The sequence below is a fragment of the Chelonoidis abingdonii genome, chromosome 18 (genome assembly GCF_003597395.2).
Source record: "Chelonoidis abingdonii isolate Lonesome George chromosome 18, CheloAbing_2.0, whole genome shotgun sequence".
Lineage (NCBI taxonomy): Eukaryota > Metazoa > Chordata > Testudines > Testudinidae > Chelonoidis > Chelonoidis abingdonii.
In genome coordinates this window covers 16,284,837-16,298,330 of record NC_133786.1, presented here as the reverse complement: position 1 = coordinate 16,298,330, position 13,494 = coordinate 16,284,837, and the positions used below count along the sequence as shown (strand labels likewise).

General features: G+C 40.1%; 1 protein-coding gene across 1 annotated transcript in view; it reads left to right on the top strand.

Annotated features, from left to right (window-relative positions):
* The first annotated feature begins 5,705 nt into the window (after positions 1-5,705).
* USP28 (ubiquitin specific peptidase 28) overlaps positions 5,706-13,494 on the top strand; it is a 33,947-nt gene continuing 26,158 nt past the window's right edge. The window contains exons 1-4 of the mRNA XM_075073590.1: positions 5,706-5,833; positions 7,859-7,991; positions 12,374-12,479; positions 13,277-13,439. Coding sequence (XP_074929691.1) covers positions 5,765-5,833; positions 7,859-7,991; positions 12,374-12,479; positions 13,277-13,439 — 471 coding nt within the window. The 5' untranslated portion in view covers positions 5,706-5,764. The remainder of the gene's footprint in view (positions 5,834-7,858; positions 7,992-12,373; positions 12,480-13,276; positions 13,440-13,494) is intronic.

Sequence of the window (13,494 nt, the reverse complement as noted above, 5' to 3'; positions counted from 1 at the left end):
CCCCCCCCACTTGATTCATGCAGGTCATTGAAAAGAAGAGCTACGGAAGTATGAATTTCTGTCATAACCCCAGTGAATATTTCTCTGGATTCTAAAGGACACCTTTGTTGTTAACAGCGTGACTTGTGTCTTGTTTCATTAGTGACTGAAGTACTACATATAAACAAACAAAAACAAAAGAAAACAAACAAACAGTCACCAGACATCACTGGAATGACTTAGAATTTTCTTGGGACTCCACCTTTAAATGTTTTTTGGTGGATTAGTACATAGGGATAAAATAATTTGCAAGAAATAACTTTCTGAAACCTACTCTGTCCCTCTATCTCGCTGCCTGCCCAACTGGGAAGAATGTTTGGGAATACCGTAGGGGACGTATCTCCATGGGGAACAAATATTTAATAATGTGCTTCTCAGTGTCACAGAGAAAGGTATAACACGATTCAATAGATGGATAATCTATCCAAAACATGATCCAAGGTGAAGCTAGAGAAATTCAGATTGGCAATAAAGTATACATTTTCAATGGTGAGAGTAATTTATCATTGGAACAATTTACCAAGGGCTGTTGTAGATTCTCCATCACTGACCATTTTTTACTCAAGCTTGGATATTGTTCTAAAATCTGCTCTAGGCATTATTTTGGGGAAGTTCTCTGGCCTGGTTTATATAGCTGTAGATGATCATAATGGTCCCTTCTGGCCTTGGAATCTGAAGTTTGTGGACACCATTTCTGTCTGTAAACCCCTCAGTAATTCATTTTACCTCTTGCCATTATTAAAACAGCCCCCTTTAACTTCTGTGCCATGTACAAAGACTCATTTTCTGAAGCTTTTTTAAATATAGGTTGTATTACATTAGAACTGTTCTGAAGGATATAAGTGGTATGTCCATAGACATCTGTAACATGAAGAGAACATGAATAGATTCACTTTCAATCTCATTTAAGTTTGAACGGCCAGGGACTTAAACCAAATCCAAGATGTTCAGGAAACCTATATTCTTGAGATAATTTGGCTGTTCCTTTGCTCTCCACTTCACTCTAAAGCTGTGATGTATTTCGAAGCTCTTGTGGGTTCTGCATTGGAGAAATCAGTGGGAACAGGCGATTGATTTTGTTTTGTGTTTCTAATTGTGCAGTATTTATGCATTTCTAATGTCAAAATTGTACAATACTCGGAGTCTGCATATGTAGATTGAAACAATCGCCAACTATTTTCATCCTTTAATCTAGCTTTGGATTGCAAAAGGTTTTACTGCACAAATGCTGGAATTGTTGGTAATGTGTCTCTGTAGGTTTTTAATCTTCTTGGTATCTATTTTCCAAGCATAATAAGTGTGAAGATAAAATGCAGTTGGTAAAGGTCACCTATCTTGTATGCTGCTTCCATGCAGGCCACTGCGTTGTCCTTCATGCAGATTGCTATTTCTGGACTCCTTTTCTGGAGCCTGTCTATCCAGTCTCTATCCTTTCCTGTTTTAAATCCCTCCTCAAAGCATATTACTTCTGGTAGTTTATATTCCATAGTAATTTTAAAATAACAAATCTAGGACTCTCAGGACTCCCTTAGTTGATTACACCATTATCTTCCCCTCTGTCAGCCCCTTGTTTATCATCCTATTCTGTTGCTATAGTCTTAACATATATTGTAATTCTTCTGGGAAGGGATTCCCTTTCTTGTAACGTGCCAGGCATGTTTGTGGTGCTGCCGTATATTATAATTGTTTCAGTTACTAATGTCCAGTTTCTGATGTGGCACAACACGAAGACCAGTCAGAATAGAGTGGGGATTTTTAAACCATTTAATAAATATGACCCTTAAAAGATGCCAATGCAGATGTGTTGGCACTTGCCGGTGATGGTTTGCCATGAATGCAAACCCTCTCAATGTGTTGTACAGAGGAAACCATCAGCTGGTAAATCCTAGTCTTGTGGCTGACATGCTGGTGCAATTACATGTGCCTTAGTGGAGACCCAGAGGAACAACACAAACTGATTGGCGAGTAGGAAATGGTCTTTAACTAAAGGCTGGATAAAGTTGCACCAGAAGCCTTCGGGATACTTCCATAAAGGTCACTTAAGACAGAGAGTTGCCTGTTGACTCTGGTTGCTTAGTCCCTCTTTCACAGTAAGACTGTTCCTCGTCGAGCACACAACATGTCTTGTCCTGGCTTGTGTTGTTTTTTATTAATGTGGGTTAGATGTAGGTAAAAAGTTTGTGTTGAGTTTTCCTCCAGACCAAAAAAAATGCCCTGCAGCGCAAAAGGGAGTTAAGCAACAGGAATACAACTTGGTGTGGCAGCAAAATTAGAAACATGATATAATTGGTTTGCCTTTGTGAAAGGACTGAAACCCTGATCCTCAGAATGTTGGCATTAGATCAGCATGCAATTTTCCATTCTACTGCCTGCTAGTCATCATAATTTCCTTTTCTTTTTTCTCAGGATTAGCTTTGGGGGTAGGGAGAGTTTTTATCCAAGAATTAACCTAAGTGTATATCTTTTGGGGCGGCAGTAAGATTGGTTTTTACTCAATGCATTCTCAAGAATTTTTTATTTTTGTAGTTTTAGTTTTTTATATATTGTAGATTATGAAAAGGATAAAGAATGTGAGCTCTTTGGGGCAAGCACTATGGTGCACCCATTTCTCCAAGGCCATGTTGCTGTTTGTTTTATAATGTTTCTAAGTGAAATAGAAACAATTGAATGATTGCTGTTTGTACTTTAGAGGGATGGTTGGAAACAAAGGTGACTTGCTTAATTCTCCTGGGAAAACATGACCCAAATTAGATCTGAATGTGTAGAATTACTGTTAGTCTTATCAGACTATGGGAAGGATCTCACAGTGGAAGTGCAGAGCAATAGGTTTAGGATCAGTAATAGTACAAGTTGGTGAAATTCAAACTCTCTGGATGGGACTGAAGGTGGGCTTCTAAAGAGCCTCGTTAGCATCAAGTATGCCAGAAGTGATGGTGGGGATTTCTCTCTGGGTGCTAATGTCTTTCCTACACTTGTGATTGCTGCATTGCAAAGCTGTTTCTCACTGGCTCTAATTCCAGTTGAAACCGAATGTTAGAGCTAGAAGGCTGCTGAAATGTTTCTTATGCAGGATGAATTGTCACGGACTAGAATAATCAAGACCTCTGACTCTTTATGGACAATTGACCCCTCTAGCTTAATGCTGTCTCTAAAGTTATTCATGGTACTGGGATGCTTAGACAGTAAAGCTGACGACCACTGCTACAAAAGGACAGTCCTTTGAGTCAGTGTTTATGCCAGAACTGGCATTTAATACAAAGTAACTAGGTCTATATGAAGCATTTACAGACGCTCCCTGGGTTACGCAATTCTGACTTACGCAAATACACACTTACGGAGAAAGTTCCATAAGCCAGAAGTAGGATTTTCAAATTGTGGAATTTTTTGCATAACATACTGGTATATGTTTCCGACTTATGCAAAATTTGAGTTATGCAAGGCTTTCCTGAAGGGAACGATTGCGTAAGTCGGGAGGCGTCTGTATTAGGTTTCAGATATGCAGTGGGTGATTATCATTAGGCTTGGTAGAATTCAGTTTTTATTTTTTGATAATTTAATGGATAATATTGATTATTTTAAAACATTTTTTCATTATTATCTGTTCAGATTTTCAGTTGCAGGAAATTATGGGGCACCAGACAATAATTATTTAGTGACAGTAGATATTGAGAGTCAGAAGTTAAAGCTTTATAGCCATTAAAACATACATTGTCAATGTTGTATGTCAAAATATACAAAATAAATATCCATAGATCGAACTCTAATAAATTCTCAAGCAGCATTTTTCTTACTGTTTCTATCTCTAAGTTTCAATAATTATCTATGGAAATTTTTTTTGTCAGTTTATGTGTGTTAGATGAAATTCAAGTTTGACATTTATTTACCGATAAAATATAACCCTTTTGTGTTACTCCGTTGACCACAAATTCTTTGTCCAGTGATCCACGTAGACTTTGGAGTTACCTCTGTGCAGTAGGTGAAAGCTTTTGTCTACCTGTAAGGCTGAAAGGCATCTTTCACCAGGCTGTTGTTGGAGCCCTAGGTCAGGGGTTGGCAACTTTCAGAAGTGCTGTGCCGACTCTTCATTTATTCACTCTGATTTAAGGTTTCACGTGCTGGTAATACTTTTTAACATTTTTAGAAGATCTCTTTCTATAAGTCTATAATATATAACTAAACAATTGTATGTAAAGTAAATAAGGTTTTAAAAATGTTTAAGCAGCTTCATTTAAAATTAAATTAAAATGCGGAGCCCCCCAGATTGGTGGTCAGGACCTGGGCAGTGTGAGTGAAAATCAGCTAACGTGCTGCCTTCGGCATGCGTGCCGTAGGTTGCCTACACCTGCCCTAGGCTTTCAGATCCGATAGACCAAGTGCCGACCATTCCTGACTAGTATTGTTTGACTCATTCTGAAATGAATAGGACCACAGTGTGATCTGTAGAAAACTGGTGTCATGAACTCCCTCAGGCTAATAACTTTTAACTGGCTGGCTTCCACATTTTGCACCAGCTGTAGTGGTCAAGGGCAGCCCCATCTGCCTTTCATAATAATTCAGTGTGGAGGTTGGAAAGGCCTGGATTGCTCTGACAAGGATTCTCAACGGAGAGAATCTATCACAACAAATGCAGGTTGGAAAAAAAGATTTCTGGCCACCAAAGCCATCTGTGATTTCTGGTCCCTTGACTGATCCTTGAGCTTCTCTCAGTTGCAAACTTAATTGACAAAGAGTGACTATCTCCCACAAGAAGAAGAGCGTACGCTGTCCCTACCATGCTCTTGAGCTGCTTCCACAACCAGCGAGAATCCCCTCCGTCTTATCCGGTTTGAGCTTCAGCCATCTCATTCTCATTCCAGCCCCTGTCTTGGCCAGGCACTGGAAAAGTAGACATGCTGCACCGTCCAGACTCAGTGAAAGAGACCTGTGAAACTGCATGTCACCCCCACAGTCCAGACTGCCCTCTTATCCCCCATAGCAACCTCAGACACAGTAAATAAGGGGAGTGTGGAATAAAGTGCTGAGGAACCTTGCATAGGGTCACAGATGTGAAATTTTGGTATTTCTGATATAATTTACTCCTGATGTTTAACAACAAAAAGAAGAGAGAGAACTTAAAACCTAAAATAATGTTTTTCATGGTCAAGGGTTGGTTGTAGTCTCTGTATTGAAAGATTTTTGAGTGGGAACTCAACAAGCAGCTAGCTAACCAGAACTTAAGAGCTTCTTGTGGGAGGAGAGGAAGAGGATTCTCCAGGCCCACTGTGCTCTATATCTCTAGCACTTTATTGTGAGTGAGAAGTGACACGCACAAATGGCATGTGCAACTAGGCTTAAAATAGCCCTCCATCAAATCCACACACATTCCCTGGGCTCCTTATATGTCCTAATGCACATGCTGCTTCTCTTTGAGAGGACTGATTTACATGAGGCACTGATGCCCTGCCCCTCTCCCCCAGTAACTATAGGCATTTTTACCATTTCTGCTCAGATATGCCTTTTAACATTCTCTTTTAAATACAAACAAAAATTAATGTTAGTCTGTAAACCCGCTGGAAGAATTCTAATGTATTCAGATTGAAGTCTGACAGTGTCATTATCTCAGAGTGCTGAGTCTTGTGTCAGTGTGTTAGTCATAAGCCCTGGCACGCCCGGCAGAAGCTTGGTGTCTTTCTCATTCACCTCCTTACATGAACTTTCTTTGTCCTTTGTAATACAGAATTGCCAAATGGTCTTAAACCGCTTGGGAGAAATCACAGGAATTCAGGATCCCTCATTCCTTCATGCAGCCCTGAAGGTTAGTATGCTTTGCCGAGATGCTTTGAATGTTGTCATTTTTCTGTTGAAAGGAAATCTCTGTTGATTTTGTCTTGTTGCATGCGCTGGTTCAAGCTTTAACCCAGGGGTAGGCAACATATGGCACAGGTGCCGAAGGCGGCACACGAGCTGATTTTCAGTGACACTCATGCTGCCCAGGTCCTGGTCACCGGTCCAGGGGACTCTGCATTTTAATTTAATTCTAAATTAAGCTTCTTAAATATTTAAAAAACTTTATTTACTTTACATACAACAATAGTTTAGTTATATATTATAGACTTATAGAAAGAGACCTTCTAAAAATGTTAAAATGTATTACTGGCACTCGAAACCTTAAATTAGAGTAAATAAATGAAGACTTGGCACACCACTTCTGAAAGGTTGCTGATCTCTGCTTTAACCTGTAGATGAGCTTTCTGTAAATAGCATTTAAACTCCAAATATTTGTTTGGCATTTGTAATATTCAGATATTAGAATACTGCTTTTCTTGAGATGTTCAAAACTGGACTTGACAAAAGGAGTAGAATATGTGCTACAGAGAGCAATTCTATCCGCACAGGAGAATGGACCAAGTCACCTATTAAGTTATCCCCTGTCTAATTTCTGTTATTTTAAAGACATGAGAGGCCTATGTGAGTGGATACGAGTGCAGCATATGATGTTATGACTTGAAGGAAGTAACTCTTCTTTGGATTAATATCCATTCTTCTAAATTTTGAATCAAACTACAACAGGAGCAGTTCCCATACTTTTCCAGCAGTAGGCTTTAAGAACCTGTTCTGCAACTACAGGTATTATGCTGAGATGCTATAATCATTTCCTGGAAACGTTGAAATTTGGCTCAAGTGAGCTTTTTCATATATGTACCGAAGCATAACAATAAATAAAAATGTGGGGTAAAATAAGTTTTCCTTCAGCTGAACAGTCTTCACAATTCTCCAGAGCTGAAACAACCACCACAGACTTGCGGTTTGTTCTTTCAGACTTGCGGTCATTTTGCCAGAACTGGGAGCAGAACAGCATTTGCTATAAAGAGGCACATGAGAGGTCCTGGGTAGAAGAAGAAACACTTTCCTGGAAAGATCCGTACTGTAAATCATAGTGTGCATTATAAATTGCAACAGAAAACTGGGAGGGAATGAAGGGTAATACAGCACTAATATTGTCTAGTCTGGGACCATTGGAGTTTGTTCTCTTGAGTTCTGTCAGCCAGGAGGTGGCTGTTGCTGCTAGCTGTGCATGAGGAGACTTTTTTTAAAAAAAGAAGGAATCTAACAAATAACAAAAAAGTCCCCTTCAGTGTTTCTTTAAGTGGGAGTTGTTGTAAAATATTGAATTAAATTCAAGGGAATTAATTGATTACAGAGTTTTGGGAGGGGAAAAAGCTTTTTGTTTGTAAATTTTAACATTGCTTTTTTCACTAAAACTAAATAGGTCTGTCTACCCATGTTATTTTAAGTTCTCTTGTGATATGGGCTGTATGATCTGTGTTTTACATATGGTTCTTGTAGCTCCTTTACACATTCTTACAATTATAAAGCAATGCAGAGGGCTACACTCATGACTTCTTGAGGACACAGTGCTCCCACCCATTAATAAGGCTCCAGTTGAGTAAAATGCTTAGGCATGTGCCTAACTTTGAGCACACAAGTAGTCTCATTTCAGTGGGCTACTCATATGCTTAAAGTTAAGTATGTACTTTAAAGTATCTTGCTGATATTCGAGCCTGTGAATGCTCTAATCGCTTTTAAGGGCACCAGAGTTGACTGAATGACACTTAAGGGTATAGAATGAATGCTAATTATTTATCATCTGAGAAAAGTTTCAGCTTTAAAATTTTAACTCCTTCTTGGCAGTCAGCTTTTCCCCATGGTTGGAGATGCCAGCGTGTTCTCTTTCATGTGGATAGTGTTGATTTTCATTCAGATGTATATAAAAGAATCTGGAATAATAGGTACTTGGCTATTTCCACCCCCTTCCTCCCCTTTTTTTTTTTCCTCTCAGGCTGCAAATGGTGACCTAACTGATGCAGTCAACTTCCTCACTGAGGAGCATGTTAAAGAGCCAGGCCAGGAAGCAGTGGCTGTGGAACCATCTGACTGTGAAGGGAGTGCTATGGGCAAAGAGCAACCCACCAGTAGGTGGTTAATTCTTATCTGGAATATTGTGTGCATTCGTGGTCACCCTTTCTCAGAAAGTGATATGGGTTTATCCCTGATAAGAAATGGCTGGAGGTGAAATTTATCCTGCTGGGCTACCACAAGACTTGTGCCCTATATAAGTCCTGTGATGGGTTAGATCACAGAACCCCCCTTGGGAGCTGCCACCTGATGTGCCAAGACTACTACCGCTCCTGGTTTCCCTGCCAGCTGAGGACGCCAGGACCCTGTCTTGCTGAGCCAGACACACCCGTCTGCTCCAGCACAGACCCAGGGTCTGAATTACTTGCCCCAAAGCTGTGGGTTTACCTGAAAGCAGCTTACAGAAGTGTTCCTGTCTTTAACACTCAGATGCCCAACTCCCAATGTGGTCTAAACCCAAATAAATCCATTTTACCCTGTATAAAACTTATACAGGGTAAACTCATAAATTGTTCACACTCTATAACACTGATAGAGAGAGAGGCACAGCTGTTTGCCTCCCCCAGGTATTAATACATACTCTGGGTTAATTAATAAGTAAAAGGTTGCATAGGCCAGGTACAGCTCAGGAGGCAGGGTGTTCTTGCTATTTGAACCAATATCAGTCAAATGAAGTGGTTAAGGAATGTGTAGGTTTAACAGGATTTGATGTTGCTGAAAATTGGTTCAGTTTTATGGACCTCTTTGTTAGACATTGTTTATTTGTGTTGCACAGACACGTGCTAGACTCTTGGATATTTTTTTTCTTTGTGCACTCATTGCTTTACAGCGTACTCTTTCACATAACATATGGGTATGGCACAGTCATGTAATTTTAGCAATAACAGCTTGCTTAGTAATTGTCAGCCCTACCTTGACACTCCCTAATTATTTTAATCTGATTCTCATTTATAAGATGATTTTCTTGTTTATTTTCAGGCGGATGATATTTCTCATTAAGAGTGCTCTCTTGTGTGTTCAGTTGGGTTTTAATTCTGTGGCTCTCTTGTACTTCAGGCTTCTGGGATGAGGCTCTGAATGCCCAGTGTTTCTGAGAGTACTTTCACTTGGCTGACATTTTTCCCCAGATCAAGTAAACACCTCTTAAGTGATTGGCAAAATGCCCTATCTTCCATGCCCATGAGTTGCATGGTAGAACTAGCAAACAGTGGTTGCTGATAACATACGGATAAGAAGGAAACAAAATAATTACCAAGTAAGGTCCTGCCACCCAACTGGAAGACTGGAACCTTATGGTCAGCACATAAAACACAAAAGGGCTTATTGTACAGGATTAGAACAGTTTGGCATCTGAAGGTCTTTGGCCAGGAGTGAGTCTAAGAAGCACTCATTGGGGAGGACCTTGTAACTCAGGTAGCCAAAAGGAGGGCTTAATGCTTTCCATCCATTTCTAGTATTCAACTATAACTAAAGACTGGAATATGGTGCCATAAGCAGTACTCAGCATGCCACTTGCCCAACTGCAGTGATTTTCGTGTTTAAAATCATTTGTCTGCTAAGAACTAACAGCTCTTCCTGGAGCGTATGAGCTTCTCTGATCACTCCCCCTGCTTTAGTAGCCTTTTGTGACCTTAAAGGCTAGTCTACACTGGCAACGCTACAGCTCTCTCAGCACTCTAGAAAACCCACCTCCACAAGGGGCGAAGCTCCCAGCGCTGGGGCACTGTTTACACTGGGGTGTTTTTTCACACACCCCCCCGCCCCAGCAAGAAAGTTGCAGCGCTGTTAATTGCCAGTGTAGAAAAGCCCTAAAGCCTTCATACACAATAGCATAGAGAACTGAGGATAGTTGTTAAGACATGTACTTCTTTCTACAAATTACCTGTTAGCAGCCGTGGGGAAACCAAATTCCTTCATTTAGTATTTTTGAGCATTTAAACCTAGTCTTAAGCACGGTCTTTGAAGCTTGTGTCCACTCTTTGATTCTACACCCACTGAACAGCCAGCTTCTTTTGTCACAAGAACTTACTCGCTATCCAGTTTTCTTTCGTCTAGAGAAGTAGTTCTTCATTCTTCACACATTTACTATTTGAGCTTATTTCAGCCCCATACCAGCAGGATAGTAGTCCTAAGTAACTGCGTGTGTGTCTGTACTATAAAAATGATATTGATGTTAGAGCAAACGTGAGAGTACACAGCCACTAAGGCTAACATTTTCAAAAGGGCCTGAGTGACTTAAGTGTCATGGAGCCCCTGCAAGTCAATAGATTTACCTGATTTTTGAAAATTTTACCTGGGAGCAACTGGTAGGACAAGCTCTGATGTCTAAGGTAAATAGCATGTGCCCCATCTGCATTATATATTTACACAATCGTTATCACACATAACGCTGTGTTGCTGATGTTAGTTGCTGTAAAATCACTGCTGATTTTTTTCCTTAGAAGGTAGTGTACCTGCATCTTTTCCTGGAAACAGATAAATGCAAGAGCTGCTTTTTGCCAGAAGCATGGTTGGAAAGATAGTATCTGGCGGGGGCAGGGGCTCATGCTTCACATATCAACAGATCAAATAAGTATTTTTAACTTTCTGAGGGGCTACTTCACACATTTCAACAGGTTCTTGCTGCTTCAGCAGCTAAATCTGTTTATGTTACTGCACAGCTGAATAATGCCTATTGACAGCTACAGCACCTAGACCAGTAGGCCAGATGACATTCTTCCAGACAGATTACTGTGAACTAGGAGTCTGAATAACTGAAATTGTTTTTAAAAGCAATTACATGCTTTGAAAACAAACACCCAAGTATAAATATAAGCTAAAATATATTTATAAATATATATATATAAATAAATAAATCTAAATGTACAAGTACCTGGAAAGAATTTCCTTTAATCATGTAAAATAATATGCTGCAAAAACAATGTGTACCCTAATTGAGTTGCCTGTTATGCACTAAGCAGTTATAAAAAAGAAGCACCATACTCAGGAGTAGCTGAGGGCCAGTCAATTACATTTTATTCTGCTGTTTAAGGCCCATCTGTTTCAAAACGGTCGCTTTCTTCGCTCTCTTATTCCCAAATAGGTGGCAAACAAAGTGATCTTGTAATTGGCTGAGCATTCACAAGACTCAGTATGGGACCAGTGGTGCACAATGTCTGACTTGAATTTGATTCCAAGTCTTTGCACAAAATGTTACAAACTAAACTCCTTTACTTCTTAAAGCCATTTCAATAACTAACACTGGGTGAGTAGTAATTAATGAAGAGGATGGTTGCTAAGACAGAACCAATCTGGATTGCTTGCTAAACTGAGTGCAAGCAACAATATGTGTTTGATAAAGCCAAATGTAAATGTATATATCTTGGAACAAAGATTTTAGCCATACGTACGAATGGGGGGTGTCCTGGGAAGCAGTCAGTCTAAAAAGAGTTGGGATTTTGGTGGTAATCAGCTGCATGTGAACTTCCAATGTGACCTTGTGGCCCATATGGCTAAAGGAATCCTTGGATGCATAAACAGGAATCTCAGGTAGGAGTAAAGAGGTTTTTACCTCTGTATTTTGCACTGGTGCGACCGCTTTTGGAAAACTGTCTCATTTTGGTGCCCATAGTTAAGAAAGGATGTTGATAATTGGAGAGGGTTTAGAGAAGAACCACAAGAATGATTAAAGGATTAGAGAAAACGCCTTGGAGATATAGACTCAAGCAGATCAATCTGTTTTACCATAAGAGAAGGTTAAGGGGTGATTACAGTCTAAAGTACCTACATGAGGGACAAATATATAATAACAGGCTCTTCAATCTATCTTAGGAAGGTATAATATGATTCAATGGCTGGAAGTTGAAGCTAGACAAATTCAGAGTGGAAATAAGACATAATTTTACTAGTGAGGGTCATTCACCATTGAACTATTACCAAGGATTGTCTTGGATTCTCCAACATTAACCATTTTTAATCAAATTGAATATTTTAAAATATGTGATTTAAGATTTATTTGAGAGGAAAGTCCCTGTGACTTACAGAGGTCTGACTAGATCACTGCTATAGTCCCTTCTGGGCTTGGAATCTGGACTCTGTGGTCTAAGAACTTTAATTAAGGCTTTCCCTTGTTTTCCTTTTGTTAGACCAGTCCAAACTGCTTCTTATCCGCTTCCATACCCTAATCAAGGCGTAAGGAAATCCAGTACACCGTGCAGTGCACACCTTTTTCTGAGCTTACTGCTAGATTGTAGAGTATTTTGTTTTTTAAACTAAAGGGACATTGAGTTAATTTAATTTTTCAGCAGAAGTTGTGATATTCTGCAGTTTGATTTAATTGCATTAATGTAGCAAATTGTGTTAACATTATTTGGTCCTTGGCCTTTCCCAACCCCCACCCCCCCACCCCAGTGTTTCACTGCTTCTAGTGCAAAACTGATAACTCCACTTCAATTTCCAGATGTGATTGATCTAACGCCTGATAACAAAGATGACCTCCAGGCAGTCATTGCTCTCAGCTTCCTGGAGTCTCTGGAAGTCCAAGGAGTGGAAAGAGATGCTAACAGGTCAATGAATGTAGATGTTGTTTTTTGTTCTTTGCTTCTACATGGCCCCTGGAGCTTTATGCAGAGTGCGTTTTTATCAACTGTAAAACAAATGTTATTCATTCCACTTAAGAGGGCTTAGTGATGTTGGAAGGTGCTTGGACTATCACCCTCTGGGGACTGTCGCCAAGGTACTTTGTATCTGACTTGGAGAGACTGCTTTTGTGGCTGTACCACAATACCACACTGAAGGTTAGTTATCTTCATGGCCAGTCCTGTCCCTGCCACCTGTACCAATGTGACCAACGTAGAGGCTTTTGTGGCACCTATCCACTAAGAACTGTATCGAGGCCTTCTGCGTCAATTTCATTTTACATAGGTTACTAAACAGCCATTCACTTTGCCCTTTTTTAACTGGGTTGGATTTGTTGAGTGTATCTCCATTACTAACAAACAGAATATGCTCTGTCTACAAATCTCACATGTAGGTCTATAGGGAAAAAAAAAAAAGCTTGTATTATTACCCATTCCCCCCCCCCCACACCCCTCCATGCCCTATTTGATTCACCCACCTACCTCTCATCTTTAAGAATGGAAGCTCTGTGAGGCAGGTGGGATGGCTATACTCATCTGTCAGCACAGTGCCCAGCACAATGGGGCCCTGATCTGTAATTCCTTTTGTCTTGTTCTGTTGTAGTTACTTGACTAGCCAAGCTTACATACCAAAATGAGTTTGTGTCCCTTTTAAAAGGCTGTCAAGACTCTCATGTGATGATGCTTTGTTACAATGTGATGTTTGCATACTTGTCCCCTGACAGGGCCCACAAAGCAAATGCTGCAGAAAACAGAAATTGCTCCAAAAGGAAACGGTGTGAAGTCTGGGGAGAGAATCCTAAGCAGAATGACTGGAGGAGAGTGGATGACTGGCCTGTTGGCATGAAGAACGTTGGAAATACCTGCTGGTTTAGTGCAGTCGTTCAGGTAATGGAGTGGTAGCAGTAATACTTCACCCTTTTGTAATGCCTGCCATCTTAGG